Source organism: Triturus cristatus, chromosome 4_2 (assembly GCF_964204655.1).
Source record: "Triturus cristatus chromosome 4_2, aTriCri1.1, whole genome shotgun sequence".
Lineage (NCBI taxonomy): Eukaryota > Metazoa > Chordata > Amphibia > Caudata > Salamandridae > Triturus > Triturus cristatus.
The window spans coordinates 867,390,653-867,414,146 of record NC_140586.1 but is presented as its reverse complement, the minus strand read 5'-3'; the positions used below and the strand labels follow the sequence as shown (position 1 = coordinate 867,414,146).

At 47.8% G+C, this 23,494-nt stretch overlaps 1 protein-coding gene across 1 annotated transcript in view; it reads left to right on the top strand.

Moving 5' to 3' along the window:
• Window positions 1-17,098, top strand: part of LOC146835282 (uncharacterized) — a 257,250-nt gene extending 240,152 nt beyond the window's left edge. Inside the window, exons 4-5 of the mRNA XM_085602863.1 lie at window positions 9,817-10,011; window positions 16,675-17,098. Of these exons, the coding sequence (XP_085458989.1) occupies window positions 9,817-9,993 (177 nt within the window). The 3' untranslated portion in view covers window positions 9,994-10,011; window positions 16,675-17,098. The remainder of the gene's footprint in view (window positions 1-9,816; window positions 10,012-16,674) is intronic.
• The last annotated feature ends 6,396 nt before the right edge of the window (window positions 17,099-23,494 follow it).

Here is a 23,494-nt window from a genome sequence, read left to right as displayed (position 1 = left end):
AGGGTACTCCTGAGTGGGCAAGTTGATCATCAACTTGCACTCAGACCACAAATCTGCCGGTACTATTATATCGAACAGACTATTCAAATCTATCCACAGTACCTTTGACAATTTTACAAATCTGTCTACCTGCCTGTACCACTCGACGGGATTTTCGCGTAGTCGAGGGAAATCATTTGTAAATGACAAAATGTCCTGTCTTGTCAATGGGACATGTTCATATCCTCCTCCTGGAATCTCCCTCTTTGGGTATTCAGTCACTACCTTTTCTTTTTCTCTAACAGGGAATGCCGAAACTGTCCTTTCTGGGGCATCATTACGTTTTCCATACCATTTACTTCTCCATTTATCCACGTCTCCCCATTTTCTTAATACAATGATTATGTCCTTAATTTGACCTATTTGTCCTGTGGTGTTCAGATTTTCAATGTCCCTTTCAGTAAAATCCACTCGATAGGGTTTCTGTAAGGCTTTTACCTTATCAATATCTATACCCATTTCATTAGCAACTTCTCCTAGTCTTTCATGCAAATTCCTCGCTCTCCATGTCACACTTTTGCATAGAAATAACAGCTCCTCATCCTGATAAAATTTAAATTTTTCTACAGGAATAGCCCCCACAATCAATTCTTCCAATACCATCCATAATTTAGCCACATCTATTGACTGGGAATCCTTATCTGGTCTCTGCAACCCTTATAACCATTCACTCAGTTCTTCCACAGAAGGTCCTACCGGGTTCTCTACGCTGCTTTGCTCTGGATTTCTCTGGGGTTCCAACAAACTTTCCACTGTCGTTCTATTGCTTTCAACATAATTCTGATTTATAAAGGGATTATTTGAAACATGTGGTTCAAACATATTTACTGTCGGTCCCCATGGATTCGCAATTTGACTCCGTTCTGGGCTCTCTACCACATTATTGTTCCGGTATGGTACCGTCAAGCAATGTTCACTATCTTTTTGCTTCTCAAAAATGGGCATTACTGGACCAATAGTCACAGGAACTGTTACAGCTTCTAGATTCTTAGTTAATTCTCTTATTTTCTCTATCAATTCTAGAGTTGTTTTGGCCAATTCTGTTGAATTTTCACTATTTATTCTGTTTTCTGAATTCCCTACTTCTCTAATGGAGTTTCTCTTCCCTAAATCTAGTGACATAGTCTCAGTTTTGATAATTCGTAATGTTTCTTTCATTGGGGCACTTGGCGTCAACACTTCTGGGTCTGGTCGGTACAGTGGTGGATTTTTATAAAACACATCATCCAACACATCATCATTTGATTCATTTGCTCCGTAACCTCTTGGGTTCACATTATTCCTCTTTTCCACACATTTTCTTCCTTCATTCTCTCTTACCATCCTTACAGGAAACACACCCTCAGTCATACTTGCATTCCGCCACCTTCTCATTCGATCCTCATGCGTTTCATGTCCATATGGTCTACCAAATAGTTGTCTATACCCTCTACCACTCCTTTGTCTTTCTCGGTCATGCATTTCGTCTTCCCATTCCGTCAATGCCTCAAACTGTGTCGGTCTAGGTCTTGGTTCTAAATCTGTCATTTTCTCACGCAGATTCATTAAAACCGCTAAATTAAAGGAACCATGTTCTGGAAATGCCAAGACTCCATCGTCCTTGGTATATTTTACCCAATTGTCTAACCAAATACAAGTATGGTACCCATGTTTCGCAATCATCAAAGATGCGGGGGTTTTCGGTGGAGGAAGTAACTGTCCTTCCCTAGTCTTGACCTGTTTGTCTTTCTTAAACCACTTTTTTATTTTACCAAACCACGACTTTTTCTCTTTGTCTGGCAGCTGGTAATACATTTTCTTGGTTTTCGTGTATCACCAGTCTCTCTACAACTGTACCGCTATTCTGTCAACTCACAGCGCGAATCACACTAACGCACCAATCAGGAGCGTCTACATCACTGTTTCTGTCCTCTAATCCCAGCGCGACTCACACTAACGCACCAATGGGAAACGTTTACATCACCCTGTACTTCTCCAATCCTAGCGCGGCTTTACACTAACATACCAATCCGGAGCGTTTTACAGTTCTGACCAACTGTCCAATCCCAGCGCGGTCGTTCTGACGTCAGCAGCCGCTGCGGTAGCTCTGCTCCTGTCTACCCCTCCTTTACAAGTCCGCTCAGTGAACTCTTTTTGCAACTTTACAATTCTATTAGTAACAACACTAAAACATCTCCATTGTCTGTTCCGCTAACCATAGAATAGCAATAGACCTTTCTCACAAGAATTCCGTCTTTCCCGAGAGCAGCGCTTACCTCTGCCCTACTACGGAATCGTTACTTCCGTTGATAAAGTAGCACATCCCTCTACTTCACCCTTCTAGCAAGCATTAGCTAACCGTTTCTCTAGTATTTAGAAATAAATCCAGAGTTTCACAATTAACCCAAATGCTATTTCATTCACGCACTTTCACACAAGGAAAATGTAGTACATTCGCACAGAATCCTGTCTTTCCCGAGAACAGCGAACAGTCTGACCTACTACAGAATTTTAACATACGTTAACAAAGCAGCGCTTCCCTCTACTTTGTCCTTCTAACAAGCTCAGAGAACACCTGCTACCTTTTCAGTGATAAGCGTTATCGGTATGCCAATTGGTTTCCTGGTACTTAAAGACCAAAATTTTGGGGGGAGGAGCCTAGCGCGCATCCAAGATGGTCGCGTGAGCACAGGGCTCCCCGGACCCTTTCTGCTCCTCGGAATTTATCCTGAGAATATCCTGACGTGGTTTATGGAATCTGGGAGATGAAGACCAGCTGAGCACATATCTCTTTTCAAAAATCAAATCGGACCTGGGAATCCTGAGTTGTCGTCGTCGGAACTTTTGGGACCCACCCGACGGAGGTGACCGGGGTGAAGGTGACCCGTGGGGCCGGGCTGCAATTGAACAACAGCGGCTTCAGCGCGGTGCCAGTTGCCGATCCACCACTTTCGGTTTCGGTTTTGGACTTCAGGAGACCAGCTGGCGGGTGCGCTCGGGGTGGCGAGGTGCTTCCTGGGCCTCTGCACGAGGTTTTCCTCCACCTGCCACTAGAGTGCCTATCGCCTCGGACCCCCTATACCGACATTTTGTGGTCTTCTTGCTGGTGCCCTTACACCTCTTGATTGGAGGTCCCCTTGAGTGACCGTGTTCACATGGGGGGCAAAGGGGGTCCCGAGGGGCGCAAGACCAAGGCTTCCCTCCGCGGGGGAGCGGTCCAGAGCAACAACATGGACCGCTACACCCAGGGCAGAGGGTCCCCTGGCGCTGCTGGCCTCCCCCCGGATGCTGCAGGGGGAGGCACGACCGTCTCTACGGAACTTTCCCTGCAGGACATTATGGGCGCCATTGATGGCATCAGGGAAACCATCGCGACGCAATACGAGGCCCTGGCCCGTAAGATCGACACTGTCGCGATTGATGTCACCCTGATCCGGGCCGACCTCTCCAAAACTAACGAGAGGGTCCAGGCTCTCGATACACGGACCTCCACCCTCGGTGCGGAGGTGTCGGATCTGCGGGCCACGCTTGGAGACATCAGGGTGGTCAGCGATCATATGGCCCGGCGGCTTGAGGACTTCGAGGGACGGGCCCGACGCAACAACATCCGCGTCATAGGTGTACCGGAGTCCTCCGATAGCCGCCCGGTTGACCTCGTGGTCGAGGAACTTATCCTGCAACAGTTGTCCCCGGCTGGCCTAAGTAAGTTCTTTGCCGTGGAGCGGGCCCATCGAGTTCCGGGCGGTCGGCCACGGCCGGGGGCCCCCCCGAGGCCTATCGTGGCCAAACTGTTCCACGACAGGGACCGCGACGCTATTCTGCAGGCCTCACGGACCCACGGCCCGGTTCGTCACGAGAACTCGACCATCAATTTTTATCCGGACTTCACGCAACTGGTCCAGAAACAGCGGATGGGATTCCAAGGGGTGAAGCGTCGTCTCCGCGAGCTGGGCCTAAAGTATTCGATGCTCTACCCTGCAAAACTCCGAGTGGAACATGGGGATCGGACAGCCTTTTTTGACTCTCCTGTGGCCGCAAGTGACTGGCTGGACTCGCTGCCGGACGGTGGTGGCCGTCCCGGACCCTCTGCGGGCACCGCAGGTGACGGGTCCCCTTTAGAATGACTTTTGGTCCTTGATTTTGCCGTTTTGCACTGTACAGTTGGGTCTTACTTCTTTTGTATATTGTGTTTCACCAGGACCCGTGAGGGGGGCGGGCGGGGACGGGTCCCTTTCCTCCTCTGGGGTCTTTTCGTAGAATGGGGTTAGTGGGGCGACAGGCACACTGCAAGTTGGGGGGGTTTTTTGGCCCGCAGGGGTGCAGGGTGGGGGGAGTTGGACTTGGGGTGGGGTTGGGGGGGAGGAGGGGTTGTTTTGCTGTGTGTTTTTTGTTTACAGGGCGAGGTATTGATTTTTGTCCACATCTGGGAACTGTGCTGCAGGCTGGTGGACCCTTGATCTATTGGAGGGGATGGGGGGGGACGGGTTGAGGCTTATGTCATGGAACGTCAATGGGTTGGGGGACCGTATCAAGCGGGGTGTAGTACTGCAATATTTGCGTCGTTTGACTCCTGATGTGGTGTTTCTCCAGGAGACGCATCTGGTTGGCAGTGTTTGTCATGCAATGAACAGGGGGGGATACCGCCTCGTGGCCCATTCTGGTTTCACAACTGGTTCCAGGGGGGTGGGCATTCTCCTGCGAACCTCACTTCCGGTGGAGATCACTAAGATAGTCTCGGATGACAGAGGGCGCTATGTGTGTTTGATTGGGAGGTGGGAGGGGCAGCCCCTTACCCTGGTTTCAGTCTACGTCCCCCCGGGCCTCCAGAACTCCACCTTCACTGACTTGGGTCGAATGCTGCTTAACCTTCCGGACAGCCTCCTGCTCATGGGCGGGGACTTTAATTCTGTGGTTTCGGGTGAACTGGATCGTCACCCACCAAGGACCCTCCCCGCTGCCCAGGCATGGCTGGGTGGGATGTTGGAGACCTTCGGCCTGGTGGATAGTTGGAGATTAATGCATCCGACCCAATGTCAGTTCACCTTTCACTCGGGGGCGCATGGGAGTCTCTCTAGGTTAGACTACTTCCTTATGCCCGCGGCGCAGACTGGTCGGATTCGAGAGGTCAGGCACCTGGCGCGGGGTATCTCCGACCATTCTCCGCTGTGGCTTCTTTTTGACACCGGGTCGCGGTCTGCAGGGCGGATCGCTCCCATTAACCCATGGTACCTGCGAGACCCTACGACTCGTGACAGCCTGGTTAAGGCTATGGACCAATACTTCCTTGATAACGAGGGGTCGGTGTCGTCTGCAATGTCCCTGTGGGAAGCCTTTAAAACCGTGATCCGCGGACACGCCCTCTCCCAGATAGTGGTGGCTAAGAAGGTCAAGAGTGAGGCAGTGGTGAGGCTGGAGACTGACATCTCGGGGCTGGAGTCGGCCTTGGAGGCGAATGTCACTCCGGACGGGCTCCATGCCCTCAGCCTGAAACAGTTTGAATATAGGTCCCTGGTCACTGACACGGCCAAAACTATGTATAGGGAGCAGCAGGGTCGACTGTACGACGCCGGGGACAAGGCGGGAAAGTTGATTGCGTGGCTGGACAAGAAGGAGAGAGTGAATCGTGTGGTCCCGGAGTTGCGTGCTGCGGATGGTGTGTGTGTGACTGAGCCGGATGAGATTGTGGAATGTTTCGCCGACCACCTCCGGGCTGTGTACTCCCCAGTGACTGACAGGGATGAGGACGACTCTCGCCTTCTACTGAGGGATATTGCCTTGCCCGGCCTGTCCGTTGAGGACCGTGAGCGGCTGGACGCCCCCTTGTCGGCGGATGAAATAGCGACCGCGATCCGCTCCCTTCGCTCGGGCAAGGCTATGGGTCCCAACGGTCTGCCCATTGAGCTATATAAATTGCGCCCCGATAAGCTTGCGCCCTTCCTCAGTCGCATGTACCGTGAGTCTCTTGCGGCGGGTTCCCTTCCGGCCGACCAGCGTTTGGCCACGATAGTCGTGATCCCCAAGGAGGGCAAGCCGCGAGACCGCTGTACTTCTTACCGGCCTATTTCACTGCTAAATGCAGAGCCTAAGATCCTGGCGAAAGTCCTTGCCAATCGTTTGTTGAGCGTCGTGTGCGATCTTATTCATCCGGACCAATGCGGCTTCATCCCGCATCGCAACACCGCTCTTAACTTGCGGCGTCTTCACGGCGCCCTTGCCAGGGCGGAGCTCCTCTCCGAACCGGCCGTGCTGGTTTCTTTGGATGCCACGATGGCTTTTGACACCATCGAGTGGCCATTCCTCTGGGCTGTCTTGGCTAAATTTGGCTTTGGGGAAGGATTTATTGGCTGGGTGAAGCTTCTTTACACGGGACCCATGGCTCAGGTGGTGGTGAATGGGCGGGTCTCTCGGCCCTTTGCCCTCGGCAGGGGCACGAGGCAGGGATGCCCGTTGTCCCCTTTGCTCTTTGCTCTCGCCCTGGAGCCACTCGCTGCTTGGCTCCGCTGGGAGCCCTCGCTTAGAGGGATCCGGTGGGCCCCGGGCTTCGAAGATCGGGTCTCGCTGTATGCGGACGATATTCTCCTGTATCTCACCTCACCGCGGCAGTCGCTCAACGTCCTCTTTGACGTTCTGACTTCCTTTGGGAACAATTCGGGTCTCACGATCAATTGGTCTAAATCCTGCGTCTATCCGATCTCCGGTGGTCCTCCTCTCCTGCCGCCTCGGCTTCCGATCCAAGTATCTCTGAGCGGCTTTAAGTACCTGGGGATATACGTTTCGCTGGACCCGGTGGCTCGCTATGAGCAGAATCTCCTGCGTCCACTTCGGCGATTGCGAGAGGACACGGCCCGGTGGTGCAGGCTGCCCCTGTCCCCGCTGGGTCGGGCCGCGCTGTTCAAAATGATGTCCCTTCCCAGGTTCCTCTATGCACTCCAGAACTCCTTCGACGTCATCCCAGTGGCCTACTTTCGGGAGGTGGAGAGCCTGCAGAGGAGACTGGTGTGGGACGGGCGGGCGCGTATTGCTCTTGCTAAGCTTACTCTCCCCTGGTACGACGGGGGCATCGCGCTTCCCGACATTCGCAGGTATTATTGGGCCTCGCAGCTTTCGGCCATTAACCATGCCACGTATGCGCCTGGCTTGAATCCGGCGTATGAGATGGACAAGTTCCTGCTTCCCGGCGGGAACTATAACAGGGCACTTTACTCCCGCTCGGCTGGCCGGACCCTTACGGGTCCTACTAAGATTGCGGTGCGGACCTGGAGGGCTGCCACTGCGGCCACGGGTTGGAGTGAGCGACTAACATGTGCTACTCCTTTGTTTGCCTCCGATCGCCTGGGCAGCCTCTGGACTACGAAGGGGTTTGACCAGTGGGACACGATTGGTATCAGCAAAGTGGGAGACCTGTGGCATAAGGGCGCGGTTAAGGCTTTCGCGGTGCTTCAGGCCGAATACGAGCTTACGGACAGGGAGTTCTTCCGCTATGCCCAGGTTCGACACGCCCTGCTCTCGGTCTTTGGGGAGGGGACCAAGATCCCGGTTTCCTCGCCCCTCGAGGACCGCATACTTGACGGACATGTTCCCGACAGTACTATTTCTTTAATTTATAAAAAACTGATCAATCATTGGGCTGACCTCTTTGTGCGCCTTCGGGAGGCTTGGACGGGGGATGGGGTGGAATTGGACGACGAGGACTGGCAGTCTGCACTGTCGTCCCCCAAGGAGGTCGCCATTCCAGCCCGTCTCCGGTTGGTACAGCTTAAGATTCTTCACCGGGTGTATGTGACGGGTCCTCGCTTGGTCTCGATGGGATTTTCCGACGACGGGCTCTGTAAGCGGGGTTGTGGGCTCAGCGCCACCTTTCTCCATATCCTGTGGGAGTGCCGCGAGGTGGCGGACTACTGGCGCCGGGTCCATACGGTTATGGGACAGGTCACTGGGGTTATGCTGCTGCCGGAGGTGCGTCGCTGTGTCCTGAATGTGTGGGAGCCCAATGATTACAGCGCGGCTCAGACTCGGTGGGCGGCCCTGGGGAACATGATTGCCAAGAGAGATATAGCGCAGCTTTGGGGCGCCCAGCGGCCGCCCACCGTGTCAGTATGGAAGGAGAACATGGACTGGTGTATGTTCAGGGAGAAGACTGTGTATGTGGCCCGTGGTAAGCCGGGGGCATGGGGTAGAATCTGGGGGCAATGGAATGCGTATCGCGGGGGTATCTGTACGCCCCCCCTGGTGGACACCGATATTGCCATGTCCCCCTGACCCTTGACGGTTCCTGGCACCTTTTGGAATAACTACATATGGACGTTCATCTCCCTTGACCCCCCCCCCCATCCCCAGCCCCCCGGTACTCCTTCCTTTTGCCGGCTGCTTAATGGTCTGAACTGGAGTTCCCCGGAGGAAGCCTGACCCGCACTGTTTGCCCTTATGCCTCGCCTTTTGTTTTTCTTTTAGTTTTTGTGTCTGGTGGACTTAAGTCTCCTGTTCCTTTAGAACTATCCGGAGCCACTACAGGGCTGAGCCCCGGGAATTGACTGCAGCCTTGATAAATGTATATTTCATTCTGTACCTAGCGGCCGGCCCTGGTGGTTGTAGGCCCGTGCTTGTAACCGAATTATTGTTCAATAAAAATTAAAAAAAAAACAAAAAAAAAAAAAAAAAAGACCAAAATTTCACAGGTAACCTTCGCTATCATACACACGTCTCTCACACGAGAATATTTCTAATGGCAACACACGACGATGCCGCCGAATCGAACCCAGACAATGCGCCGTGCAACTTCACTTGTCACACGTTTCCCCTGTGTACCTACAGGGCAACAACAATTCCATCTTTCCCAAGAGCAGTGTTTACCTCTGCTCTACTACGGAACTGTTACAATCTTCCGACTTCCTACATCCCAGAAGCCGTGCAAACAACATAAAACTCGACGCAACTCAACATAGAGTGTTAGTACATAAACCAATACCAATCAATAATCAAAAATCAATAAGCTATTCACACGCAATGATCATTAAACCAAAACAGTAGCTAACCATATCTCTGCTACCAAGAAAAACTGATGCAGCATGGAATGCAAAATCCCTCCCTTCGTCACAGATCATAGATCACACTCGATTACTATATTCACTGGTGGGGCCCATAACTGCAACATTCATTCTTCTAATAACCTGTTTTCAAGGAGGCAGTTGTTCCACCCGCCGTAAAGAAGGAAATACTCACATATCCCTATTTATTCAGACCTCAACTTCACCTTTAGTACTCCTCCCATGAATAGGCCATGGATCAGCTAGCTTCAGGTTGGAGTGATAACAAAATCTATAACATTATTTACATAAACACATTTCCTCAAATAATAATGACCCAACACAGTTCTTGTAATGAATATTAAATTTTATCTAAATAATTGAAATTCGAGTCTCTGGGTTTAATCAAGTAAAATAAATCATCATAGTTACCTATTCTGGCTAAAAGTCGCCCTCTAAGTCAAAATCTTGGTCATCAGTTCATACTGTCAGAGTCTTTGGAAACAGCTGTCCTGCAGTGTCACCGTCCTCTCCGTCAGCATAACGCCAGGAAATCGCAAATCTTCTGAAGGGTCTCGAACGTTAAGCATCTGAGTACTACCTCTCTATTCTATGGCATTTTATAGTAAAATTACATTCCAAAGTGTGACAAATGATATTTTGAACGAATCTCATTGGTCCGTTGGGGAAAGTTCGACTTCTTTCCCATACATATAATGTGTCTTTAGATATAGTTCCAATCCACGCAATAGTATCTTTTCATTGTTTCTTTCAGAGCAGCTGGCCGAAAGCCCAGAGCGACCTTGGTTGGCACAGTCGAATTTGGGGTCGACAAAAGGCTACTGCAGCTGATGACGATGCATGCGCACTTCACCCAGAGATGGTCATAATGGAGTCGTTCTCGTCTAACAGGGACGTCAGCCATTTTGTGGCCACCAAATGGTCAACTTAAGCAAAGAAACACAAAAATGTAATTAATACATGATAATGACTAATAATCTGTTATCCCCTTACTAATACCCATATGTGTGTGTATTTATCCAGCAGAGGCAACACTTAATACAGGTTATATTCACGTTAATAAAGCACACATCATGAATACATCACAACAGCAACATATAATCATGCAATTTCTGATTGTCTATTATTAATATGCATACGAAAATTAGTTTACGTCAATAATTAGACAATGCAAATGCAATTCCCACGTGTATTTCTTATATTAGTAATGTTGATCAATACACACAGCAAACAATTAATATAATTACTGTTAATTATTGAATCTTATTAATCTAAACATGCAAAATGGAGAGGCATACAATTTTTAAAGAAACCCCACTCCAGCAAGGCCGCCATGAAAACTATGGCAGTGAGGAAATAACGGTGGCCCTACATGGCCCCTGTTGCCTCAGGGCCAAGGGGCGCCTGCAGGGGGCACATGTTGTGCCATCCTGGTATGCATTCACCCCCTGTTCCAACATGGCATTGACTGTGCTGGAATTGGTTTTGGTGTTCCCATTTAGGTGCCTTTTTAATAGGACGTGGGAACGTCAAAGGACTGTCCTCCAGACCACGAGAAAACTTCTAATCTGGCGGACAGTCTGATTATGGGTTTGGTGGTCCTGGAACGGGGGCACTGACATGGCAGTCCGCTCCAGGACCCCCAAACTCATAATCATACTATAAATCCAAGGTTATATCCTCCAGTCTATGTGGTTGACAAATGGAAGAACGGTAATGATGGGGCTTCAACACAAGTGAGTGAGTTTATGTCACAATTAGAAAAGAAATATAATGGAGTTTTCAGTGGAAATCTTAGTGAATTTTGAGGTTTTAAACATCATATAGTATTGAAGAATGGTGCAGTACACGTAAGACATAAGGTTAGAAATGCAACGTTTGGATATAAAGAGAATCTAAAAATTGGTACAAAAGGATTTATGCGAAAAAGGTATAATTGAGCTAGTAGAGTCATCACTTTGAGTGTTCCCATTATTATTTCTCTGAAAACATCTGAAGAATTGAGACTCTGCATTGACTTACGTAAGATCAATAATGCCATTTGGGTGGACTCCCATCCACTTCCAAATCTACATGAAATGGTTTTAACTTTGTTGGGTGCCAAGGTCTTTTCTACTCTGGATTTATCTAGTGCATACTAACAGGTCAAGCTTGAGGATGAATCTAAATTGTTAACATCATTCATCACACCAGAAGGATTCTTCCATTATTGAAGTATGCCGTTTGTTCTAGCCAGCGCTGCTTCTGTTTCCTGTTTTTTAATGAAGTAAACGCTGGAAGGAGTATCTGGGGCAATTGCTTTCCAGGATGATATTTTAGTATGTGGGTGTAACACTGAAGAAAATGATAAGAACCTGGACAAAATCTTGTGGGCATTATCAAATAAAGGATTAACACTAAAAAGGAACAAAAGGTAAATTTCGGGAACGTAAAGTAGAGTATTTAGGACATTTGATAAGTGGGTCAGGTATCAGGCAAAAACACAGCCATGTTGAAGGTATTTTGAAATCTCCTATACCTGACACCAAAGAGCAATTGATCACTTTTTTAGGATTAACTGAATTCTGTGCAAAGTTTATCCAAAACTATGGGGAGAAAGTTGAGCCATTTAGAGAGAAGTTGAAGAAAAGTGCAAAACTTGAGTGGAGTGATTCAAGGATGTGTGATTTCAATGTGCTGAAAGAATTAATAAGCAACGCACCTTGTCTCAAACCATATGTCATGGGGAGAGAGAGTGTAATAACTGTGGATGCAAGTAAATGTAGTCTCGGAGCAGTCCTCATGCGGAGAGAAGAGGGAAGACAGTGGATTGTTTCCTATGCTTCAAGAACACTCCATGGAGCTGAGCGAAATTACTCTGTAATAGAAAGAGAACTCCTTGCATGACTATCTGGTTTGGACCATTACAAAATATTTTTGTGGGCGACTAAATTTGTTATAAAGATTGGTCATAAACCATTGGTGCACATAATGCCTTCAGGTGTTCGACGTGTAATGACTGATAAACTGAGGATGTCTATACCCTCTACCACTCCTTTGTCTTTCTCGGTCATGCATTTCGTCTTCCCATTCCGTCAATGCCTCAAACTGTGTCGGTCTAGGTCTTGGTTCTAAATCTGTCATTTTCTCACGCAGATTCATTAAAACCGCTAAATTAAAGGAACCATGTTCTGGAAATGCCAAGACTCCATCGTCCTTGGTATATTTTACCCAATTGTCTAACCAAATACAAGTATGGTACCCATGTTTCGCAATCATCAAAGATGCGGGGGGTTTCGGTGGAAGAAGTAACTGTCCTTCCCTAGTCTTGACCTGTTTGTCTTTCTTTTTTTTTTTTTTTTTTTTTTTTTTGAAAAACCTTTATTGACATTGCAAATAAAGACAAATATGGGCCTACAACCCTCGGGGCCGGCCGCTAAACAGTGAAAGTAACAGCGAGCAGATTATAATCACATGCAGCACCTCGGGAAGTCGATTCTCAATACCAGTATTCTCTTATCCACTGAACAGCCCAAGAGGGAAACCAGGATATAAAAGGTTTTCATTTTACAATAAAGGATAGAAGGATCAGGTGGCAATCAAGTTCTCAACAGCGAAAATTGGCAGGCAGAATAGTGAACGTCAAACAGTAAATAGCAATCTATCAAATCAATGGCGCTGAAACAGAAAGTTCAGGATGTGGAGGGATATCACGAGCCGTTTGCGCCAGCAGTCTCCTGCCCTAGGACCCAGAAAACCCCACGGAAATGAGGCACAAATGAAAAACAATGATTGGCCACGAAGGAAACCTACCGCACTGACCCCAGAAAAGAAAGACAAAGAAGAATAAGAGAAGAAAAAGAAGGCCATAGAAACACAATAAAGGACTATAGAAGCACCTCCCCCAACCCCCCACCCTGCACCTCTGCAGATGACTACGGCCCCCCCCCGCAGCGTGCCTGTCGCCCCAGAACCAGACCCGAAATATAGAAGAAACAGAGAAAAAGTGAAAAGAGAGGAAATCCCCCCTAACAAAAAAGGGGGAGAGAGTAATAATAAACTGGAGGAGGGCCTTCAACCAGGCCCCCGGCTTCTCCCTCCCGCACAATATCTTCCTCCCCAACGAACATTAAACAGCAAAAGTTCGGCCATGTCTGAGGGAAATGGGGAGCAGTATTCACCGACTACACTATTAGTTACATCGTGAAAGCACACAACCCCCAAGCCCGCCCGCCTATGAAATGACAACCTCTAAAGGATCAGCCTTATCCTTGGCCACTCTTTGCGAAACCACCAGTGCATACCCAGCGATCCATTATCATGTCCGAGGTTACAAGGAAGATGAGCGTCCAAAGTTGACCAGGAAGGGACACACACATGTGGGGAGGACGTTTCGGAACACCAACACAGTCATCATCATGGGAGATCACCTTTCCCAGAACTGCCCCAAGGCCTGCGCCACACACGAGGTCCAGGAAGGAGGAATCAGCCAGAGCAGGCGACCGTTGCGTGAAGATTGCCTGGGTCGCCGGATGCCACGCACGGGACAAAGTCACCACCCTCCGCTCAAGTCCAAAATCTCCAGAACAGACCGACCCCACAGCCAGCCGACCACACGCTGCCACAGTGTCCAGAGTTTCCATCCGTCCCTTATTCACAGAGGCGGTCACGGTACTTTCCTCCTGTGAAAGGTGAGACAGTGCCTTATGTACCTGGGGACAGGAAGACCGCAATTGTTCCGACGCCAACACAATACCATCAAGCTTCCTCCCCAATACCCAAGCGCCATGAACCAGGGTGGAATGAAGGGCTCCGAGAGCATCGAGGAGGTCACCGTACCCCAGCACGGCCCCTCGCACTCGCTCCGCCACGCTCCTCTGCGCCACACACTCCCAATCTTGCTGCGACCCAGCGTACAGGATGGTAGAGTCCATCCCATCAAGATGGCCGCAGGGCAGGGCCACCCCAGATGGGGACCGGGCCTCAGTCGCAAGCACATCAAGTTCCATGTCGCTGCAAACAAGGGTCCGGAGGCAGGCGAGATGTGTATCCAGTGTGTGGTCACAGGTGACAGTCGTTCTCCCCCTGGGCCAGCGCCTGCGAAGACCGGGAGCAGCCCGTGCAGATCGGGACGAGCCACAGGCCGCGACCGATCAAATCATTGGCGAGGGTCCAGGCGATCGCCGATAACCCCCGGAATCGTCACCCCGGGTATGCACCCGTCACGCTATTCTCGGTGATAGGAGTGACCACAGCGAGATTTAGGCCGATATTCGCGCCGCTTCGGTATTCCGACTCCACTCGGTCACCAATGGCCGCTGTTGTTGAACTGCCGCCCGGCCATGTTGTCCACTCGAGGTCCCGGCCCCAGGGCTGCCCAGGCCGCAAACTTCAAACGAGCATTTCTCGGGAGGTACCGCCGCTAGAAGCTTCAGGATCACACGATCGGTTGCCGCTCTCAATCACCAACACGGGCATGTAGCGCAGGCTGAGGATCTCATGCAGGATATCTGTGCGGGATGCGGAGATTCACAGAGCCGGGAGCCTACGCTGCCACCTCGGTCGCCATCTTGGCTCCTCCCCCCACAGATTCTTGCTGTTTGTCTTTCTTAAACCACTTTTTTATTTTACCAAACCACGACTTTTTCTCTTTGTCTGGCAGCTGGTAATACATTTTCTTGGTTTTCGTGTATCACCAGTCTCTCTACAACTGTACCGCTATTCTGTCAACTCACAGCGCGAATCACACTAACGCACCAATCAGGAGCGTCTACTTCACTGTTTCTGTCCTCTAATCCCAGCGCGACTCACACTAACGCACCAATGGGAAACGTTTACATCACCCTGTACTTCTCCAATCCTAGCGCGGCTTTACACTAACATACCAGTCCGGAGCGTTTTACAGTTCTGACCAACTGTCCAATTCCAGCGCGGTCGTTCCGACGTCAGCAGCCGCTGCGGTAGCTCTGCTCCTGTCTACCCCTCCTTTACAAGTCCGCTCAGTGAACTCTTTTTGCAACTTTACAATTCTATTAGTAACAACACTAAAACATCTCCATTGTCTGTTCCACTAACCATAGAATAGCAATAGACCTTTCTCACAAGAATTCCGTCTTTCCCGAGAGCAGCGCTTACCTCTGCCCTACTACGGAATCGTTACTTCCGTTGATAAAGTAGCACATCCCTCTACTTCACCCTTCTAGCAAGCATTAGCTAACCCTTTCTCTAGTATTTAGAAATAAATCCAGAGTTTCACAATTAACCCAAATGCTATTTCGTTCACGCACTTTCACACAAGGAAAATGTAGTACATTCGCACAGAATCCTGTCTTTCCCGAGAACAGCGAACAGTCTGACCTACTACAGAATTTTAACATACGTTAACAAAGCAGCGCTTCCCTCTACTTTGTCGTTCTAACAAGCTCAGAGAACACCTGCTACCTTTTCAGTGATAAGCGTTATCGGTATGCCAATTGGTTTCCTGGTACTTAAAGACCAAAATTTCACAGGTAACCTTGGCTATCATACACACGTCTCTCACACGAGAATATTTCTAATGGCAACACACGACGATGCCGCCGAATCGAACCCAGACAATGCGCCGTGCAACTTCACTTGTCACACGTTTCCCCTGTGTACCTACAGGGCAACAACAATTCCATCTTTCCCAAGAGCAGTGCTTACCTCTGCTCTACTACGGAACTGTTACAATCTTCCGACTTCCTACATCCCAGAAGCCGTGCAAGCAACATAAAACTCGACGCAACTCAACATAGAGTGTTAGTACATAAACCAATACCAATCAATAATCAAAAATCAATAAGCCATTCACACGCAATGATCATTAAACCAAAACAGCAGCTAACCATATCTCTGCTACCAAGAAAAACTGATGCAGAGTGGAATGCAAAATCCCTCCCTTCGTCACAGATTATAGATCACACTCGATTACTATATTCACTGGTGGGGCCCATAACACCAACATTCATTCTTCTAATAACCTGTTTTCAAGGAGGCAGTTGTTCCACCCGCTGTAATGGAAGGAAATACTCACATATCCCTATTTATTCAGACCTCAACTTCACCTTTAGTACTCCTCCCATGAATAGGCCATGGATCAGCTAGCTTCAGGTTGGAGTGATACCAAAATCTATAACATTATTTACATAAACACATTTCCTCAAATAATAATGACCCAACACAGTTCTTGTAATTAATATTAAATTTTATCTAAATAATTGAAATTCGAGTCTCTGGGTTTAATCAAGTAAAATAAATCATCATAGTTACCTATTCTGGCTAAAAGTCGCCCTCTAAGTCAAAATCTTGGTCATCAGTTCATACTGTCAGAGTCTTTGGAAACAGCTGTCCTGCAGTGTCACCGTCCTCTCCGTCAGCATAACGCCAGGAAATCGCAAATCTTCTGAAGGGTCTCGAACGTTAAGCATCTGAGTACTACCTCTCTATTCTATGGCATTTTATAGTAAAATTACATTCCAAAGTGTAACAAATGATATTTTGAACGAATCTCATTGGTCCGTTGGGGAAAGTTCGACTTCTTTCCCATACATATAATGTTTCTTTAGATATAGTTCCAATCCACGCAATAGTATCTTTTCATTGTTTCTTTCAGAGCAGCTGGCCGAAAGCCCAGAGCGACCTTGGTTGGCACAGTCGGATTTGGGGTCGACAAAAGGCTACTGCAGCTGATGGCGATGCATGCGCAGTTCACCCAGAGATGCTCATAATGGAGTCGTTCTCGTCTAACAGGGACGTCAGCCATTTTGTGGCCACCAAATGGTCAACTTAAGCAAAGAAACACAAAAATGTAATTAATACATGATAATGACTAATAATCTGTTATCCCCTTACTAATACCCATATGTGTGTGTATTTATCTAGCAGAGGCAACACTTAATACAGGTTATATTCACGTTAATAAAGCACACATCATGAATACATCACAACAGCAACATATAATCATGCAATTTCTGATTGTCTATTATTAATATGCATACGAAAATTAGTTTACGTCAATAATTAGACAATGCAAATGCAATTCCCACGTGTATTTCTTATATTAGTAATGTTGATCAATACACACAGCAAACAATTAATATAATTACTGTTAATTAATGAATCTTATTAATCTAAACATGCAAAATGGAGAGGCATACGATTTTTAAAGAAAACCCCACTCCAGCAAGGCCGCCATGAAAACTATGGCAGTGAGGAAATAACGGTGGCCCTACATGGCCCCTGTTGCCTCAGGGCCAAGGGGCGCCTGCAGGGGGCACATGTTGTGCCATCCTGGTATGCATTCACCCCCTGTTCCAACATGGCATGGACTTTGCTGGAATTGGTTTTGGTGTTCCCATTTAGGTGCCTTTTTAATAGGCCGTGGGAACGTCAAAGGACTGTCCGCCAGACCACGAGAAAACTTCTAATCTGGCGGACAGTCTGATTATGGGTTTGGTGGTCCTGGAACGGGGGCACTGACATGGCAGTCCGCTCCAGGACCCCCAAACTCATAATCATACTCTAAATCCAAGGTTATATCCTCCAGTCTATGTGGTTGACAAATGGAAGAACGGTAATGATGGGGCTTCAACACAAGTGAGTGAGTTTATGTCACAATTAGAAAAGAAATATAATGGAGTTTTCAGTGGAAATCTTAGTGAATTTTGAGGTTTTAAACATCATATAGTATTGAAGAATGGTGCAGTACACGTAAGACATAAGGTTAGAAATGCAACGTTTGGATATAAAGAGAATCTAAAAATTGGTACAAAAGGATTTATGCGAAAAAGGTATAATTGAGCTAGTAGAGTCATCACTTTGAGTGTTCCCATTATTATTTCTCTGAAAACATCTGAAGAATTGAGACTCTGCATTGACTTACGTAATATCAATAATGCCATTTGGGTGGACTCCCATCCACTTCCAAATCTACATGAAATGGTTTCAACTTTGTTGGGTGCCAAGGTCTTTTCTACTCTGGATTTATCTAGTGCATACTAACAGGTCAAGCTTGAGGATGAATCTAAATTGTTAACATCATTCATCACACCAGAAGGATTCTTCCATTATTGAAGTATGCCGTTTGTTCTAGCCAGCGCTGCTTCTGTTTCCCGTTTTTTAATGAAGTAAACGCTGGAAGGAGTATCTGGGGCAATTGCTTTCCAGGATGATATTTTAGTATGTGGGTGTAACACTGAAGAACATGATAAGAACCTGGACAAAATCTTGCGGGCATTTTCAAATAAAGGATTAACACTAAAAAGGAACAAAAGGTAAATTTCGGGAACGTAAAGTAGAGTATTTAGGACATCTGATAAGTGGGTCAGGTATCAGGCAAAAACACAGCCATGTTGAAGGTATTTTGAAATCTCCTATACCTGACACCAAAGAGCAATTGATCACTTTTTTAGGATTAACTGAATTCTGTGCAAAGTTTATCCAAAACTATGGGGAGAAAGTTGAGCCATTTAGAGAGAAGTTGAAGAAAAGTGCAAAACTTGAGTGGAGTGATTCAAGGATGTGTGATTTCAATGTGCTGAAAGAATTAATAAGCAACGCACCTTGTCTCAAACCATATGTCATGGGGAGAGAGAGTGTAATAACTGTGGATGCAAGTAAATGTAGTCTCGGAGCAGTCCTCATGCGGAGAGAAGAGGGAAGACAGTGGATTGTTTCCTATGCTTCAAGAGGAGCTGAGCGAAATTACTCTGTAATACAAAGAGAACTCCTTGCATGACTATCTGGTTTGGACCATTACAAAATATTTTTGTGGGCGACTAAATTTGTTATAAAGATTGGCCATAAACCATTGGTGCACATAATGCCTCCAGGTGTTCGACGTGTAACGACTGATAAACTGGGCAGATTGCCATCCAGATTACAAGCTTTTATATACAAAATTGAGCAAGTTCCAGGGAAAAACAATATTCATGCTGATTGCATTTTCAGGTTACTAATGTTGACTGAGAATCTGGTAGATGAATTGGAAGAAGAACATGAGTTGGTATTTGCAGTTGCTGATGTGAATTTGACTGTCATAGACAATTCTGCCATCCTAGAATCTGAATGGTGTGATTAAATGAGGCAAGACTCAAATTGGAACTCACTCACAGAGTTTTTGGTAAATGGATGGACTGAGGAACATAAGGTTCTGGGAGAGTTTAAAGGGTTTTTCAAGGTACATGAGGAATTAGGAGTGGAAAATGGAATAGATATGACAGGTGACAAGTTATTTCCACCTTTTGGTCTCAGGGGGAAAATAATTAACCACTCACATGAAGGCCATTTGGGAATATCTAGTACCAGGAGACATGTCAGAGATTATTTCTGGTGGCCTGGCATTGATGTCATGGTTGATCAACACGTTAGGACATGTAGCGAATGTGCATTAAGCGATAAGTCAGCTAAACCACTCATTCCTGAATAGTGTACCATTAAATTTACCCCAGGACCATGGATGAAATTAGGCACAGACATTATTGGTCCTTTTGATGTTTTACCTAAGCATGAAGCGTTTGGGATAGTTGCCATAGATTAGTCCTCAAAACGGCCGGATGTCCGACTGGTCAGAGGAGTAACATCAGAGAGTATTGTAGAATTTTGAACGAGCAGCCAGATCGGCGATAAGAACACAAAACCGGCGATAAGGCGCGTTAGCACCAGGAAATCTACACCTGCTCTGACCTGGTGTTAAGTCGGATGGCAGCCAGCACCACAAAAGTGAGACCAGCCCAGGGCCACATCGGAAGGGCAACAGATGCCATGGAGCAACCCATCATGCGGCCCGGACACCCAAGAGGGACACAACACCCACCAACACCACACTCAGGCCCGCAACACCGCCCCTACCGGACCACCCCCGACCCCGGACAAAGAAACTGCACACCAACACCACGAATCCCAATACAAACATTTTGCCTGATGTCGCACAAGCAGGAAATACAACAGACCTGCGTCTAACAAAAACACCAACACAAAACACCATACACAAAAAGCCCAGACATCCCTTAGGATGAGTCCTAGCGGCTCCTTACTGGACTATCCATAGCACACAGACTGGAAGACCAAATTCAAAGGAAAGAGAGCGAGGGAAAGAGACGGAGTGAGATTGCACAAGCAACGCAAGGCCTCTCGTCCACCTGTCTCCACATGCCAACATGTGTGTGTGTATCGCCATCCGCAGACTATGAGCCCAAGGCCGGGTCCCAATCTCAGCACAAAAGCCACATCACATCCCTAAAATGCAAGTAGTTGTCAGACAAACATCAGGGATGAAAGCTCCATTGTTACAATGCAGAAGGCGGGAGGACACCTGCACCTCCGACCTTGGTCCAGAATGTGCCTGGAACACCTTGAGAGAGATGCCATGGCAGACGGGCACGACTCCCACACCACGCATTCCGCAAATAAATTATCCGACTCATCCACACCTCACACACAGAAGCCCCTGCCTATGGTACCCACGCATGGGATGCCCTTGACACACACGGAATCCGAAAGCCTCAGACCATGTAGAGCAATGTCATATATCACAACATAATGTGTCCACACAGCTATGTATGAGTAGGTATGCGGCGTAAACTTCTGGTGTCTCATTTGATGTAGGACACCACTCCTGGCCTGCATTTGTTTGGGTCAGTCCTACACACAGCCCTATTCAGTACATGGACGTGTGCCTAAATTGGAGGTTGTGGGATTGTTGTTGATGTGCAATAGGAACACAGCTGGTACTCACCTTCACAGTCATCCAACTGGCCATGTGTCTCAGGGATACACATGCGCATAGATGTCAGTTACCAGGGTGTACCTTCATGGGCAAACATGGTCTCTACATCCAGCCACAACTCCATACGCTAGTGAACATAGTGATGGCATATCTGTGTGATTTTCAATGTTTTATTCACATTCAGGTGATTGACGGAGCTGGGGCTTTACATGGCCATCCAAGCACACATCACATGGAAGCCCAGTGGTGTGCCAACCAGAGTCCTTTGGGGATTGCACAGTGATTGGGAAGAGGGAGAGTTCAGTCCGCAACAGGATAGCTGTGTAATTGGCCTTCGGTGATGAAATGGCAGTCAGTGTCGGGGTCCGGGTGAAAGCCGCAGAGTGTTCCGGGGGTCACTAGGAGGGGTTTCCCAGGCCATGATGCATAGGTCATAACCAGGCAGGATCAAAAATCGAAGGAGGGAGTGAAGAGGAAAAAGGTAGAATCGTCCTCCACCTTGATAAGGGAGCCTCTGGCGTGTGGCAGCTTGGGCATTCAAAGTGCGAGAGGTATGCGCTGTGTAGTTTGTTAAATTGGATGTTTTTAAAGCATGATGCTTTAGTGTTGTTAATCATTCCTTATCATTAAACGTAGGCGAAGTTGGCACAGAACTTTTCCCTCTCACCACAATGAATAAAACAGAAACCTCACATACCCTTGGGAAAATAAAATGTAACTTTACTATTACATGCATATATTCATCTCACAAAAGTGGAAATGAAAACCTAGCAAGCAGTGAGAGAGGTGATGATTTTGCCGCCCTGCTCGGTGCCTCTAGTATCCCCACCACTCCCCTTCTTTTAGGTCTTTTAGGTCATCTCTGTGGGAGCCCACCTCATGTCAATTTCCGTGCACCTGAGCGGGGGGGAAAAGCCTCTCTGGTGTCCACTCACCAACCGCAGGAGTGGGGTGACGTGGAGTTTTTCGTGCCCTTCTCTCTGTTCCCTGGCTCGTATAGTCCCTTAGTGGCGCCTTCTGGACCTGTGGCACTGTGGCTCTCGGCTTCCCCCAGGCCCTATGTTGTAGTGGCGGTGTGGGAGGGGGGATTCCGGTCACATCTATATGGCCTCTTGCTCCCCGTCCTTTTGGTTGTAGGTGTAGGTCTCCCTACTTGCACGCCGACTCTGCACTGACTTTGCTGCCCCTCTTCCAAAAATATCTGGGGCTCGAGATGTCTCTGTCCTTGGGCCACATGTGCCGTCGGGTGGCCCTCGGGGGTCTTCGCAGGCGCTCGACAGCCACTGGCCTTGACGGTGTCTCCCACGTGGTCCCTCCTAGGCCGCAGTGTGATTAGACCCCAGCAGTGACTCCCGGCAGCGCCGCTTGCTTCTGCTTCCGCTGTCTGCCCTTCACTACCATCCAACGTGCCTCAGCACTCCTCCGCTCACCTCCCGGGCCAGTTCCGCCCCGCACCGGTGCTAGGGTTCCGGTTGTTCAGGGTTTAATTTTCAGCTCTGTGCGGCCACGGGCGGCTGCCATTTTAGGATCAGGCAGCGCTCGCCAGAAATACGCTGATTCTCCTGTGCCTGCCCAGGATCTCCGCTTCTGCCGACTCCTCTGCAGTTCAGGAGTGCGGCGCACACCTTTCTGTGCGATTCGGTGCCCCCACTGCGGTCAATGGATGCGGCTTGTCGAGCCACTGGCATGGAGCTCTAGCAAGTTGCGTCCGCCATTGTGGCCAGCGAAGCCACGCCCTGAAACAAACACACTTTTAATGCTATGTTTAATTGTAAACTAATAATGTAATATATTTGCTGCTTTGCCTATGTAAAAAAGGTCATGTCAGTGAGACAGGTCGTGAAATACGACTACTCCTCAATGAACATAGATCTGCCCTCAGAACACGCAAAAGAAATGTGTCACTCACCCAATACTGGTTAGAATATAAACATAAGGTAGATGAAATCAGATGGTGCATACTTGAAAAAATAACCTGTACCCGAAGGGGTGGTAATCTTGAAAAAAAGCGAAAATGTAGGTAACAATTCTACATGAGTAAATTTAAAACATAACGTGTGTGGTCTAAACAACAGGGAGGAATGGGAGAAGATCTTAAAGTAATGAATGTGTAACAAGCCCAAAACTTCATGAGTACAGAATGGGAGGTCTGGTTTTTAGAGTGTAATAATGAAAAAGCACGGATAGCATATTTTACTTCAATATGTAGCCTATATAGGGTTTTAGCGAAGACAAGATAATCATCATAGTCACAACATCGAGAAAGTCCAAGATGGCTACTGTTGTCAATAGACGATAATACATGTAAGGACGACAATTGCAACATTAGATTATCCAAAGACGACCATTAACAATGATAAGATTCTAGTTTATAATCACGTTGAAACATTTATCATAACAAGAATTTCTCGTATTTAAAATATGGAGAAAACGTGAAGTATCTGTACTCAGGCAATACGATTAAGTACCATTTAAAGATGGCCGACGTCGTTGTGAGCAGAATAATTTGGGGGTGGGCATAATCCGGAAGCACTCAATAGGGTCAACTTGATCTAATCCGGAAGAACTAATTATGAAACTCCGGAAAACGGGCTACATATGCCTGATGCCACAACCGCGGTCTACTAATAAGAAACTGACTAGCGGGCGAACGGACATATAACTCTTAAATGCGGTAAGTGATTTTACATCAAGGCCCGGAGGCCAA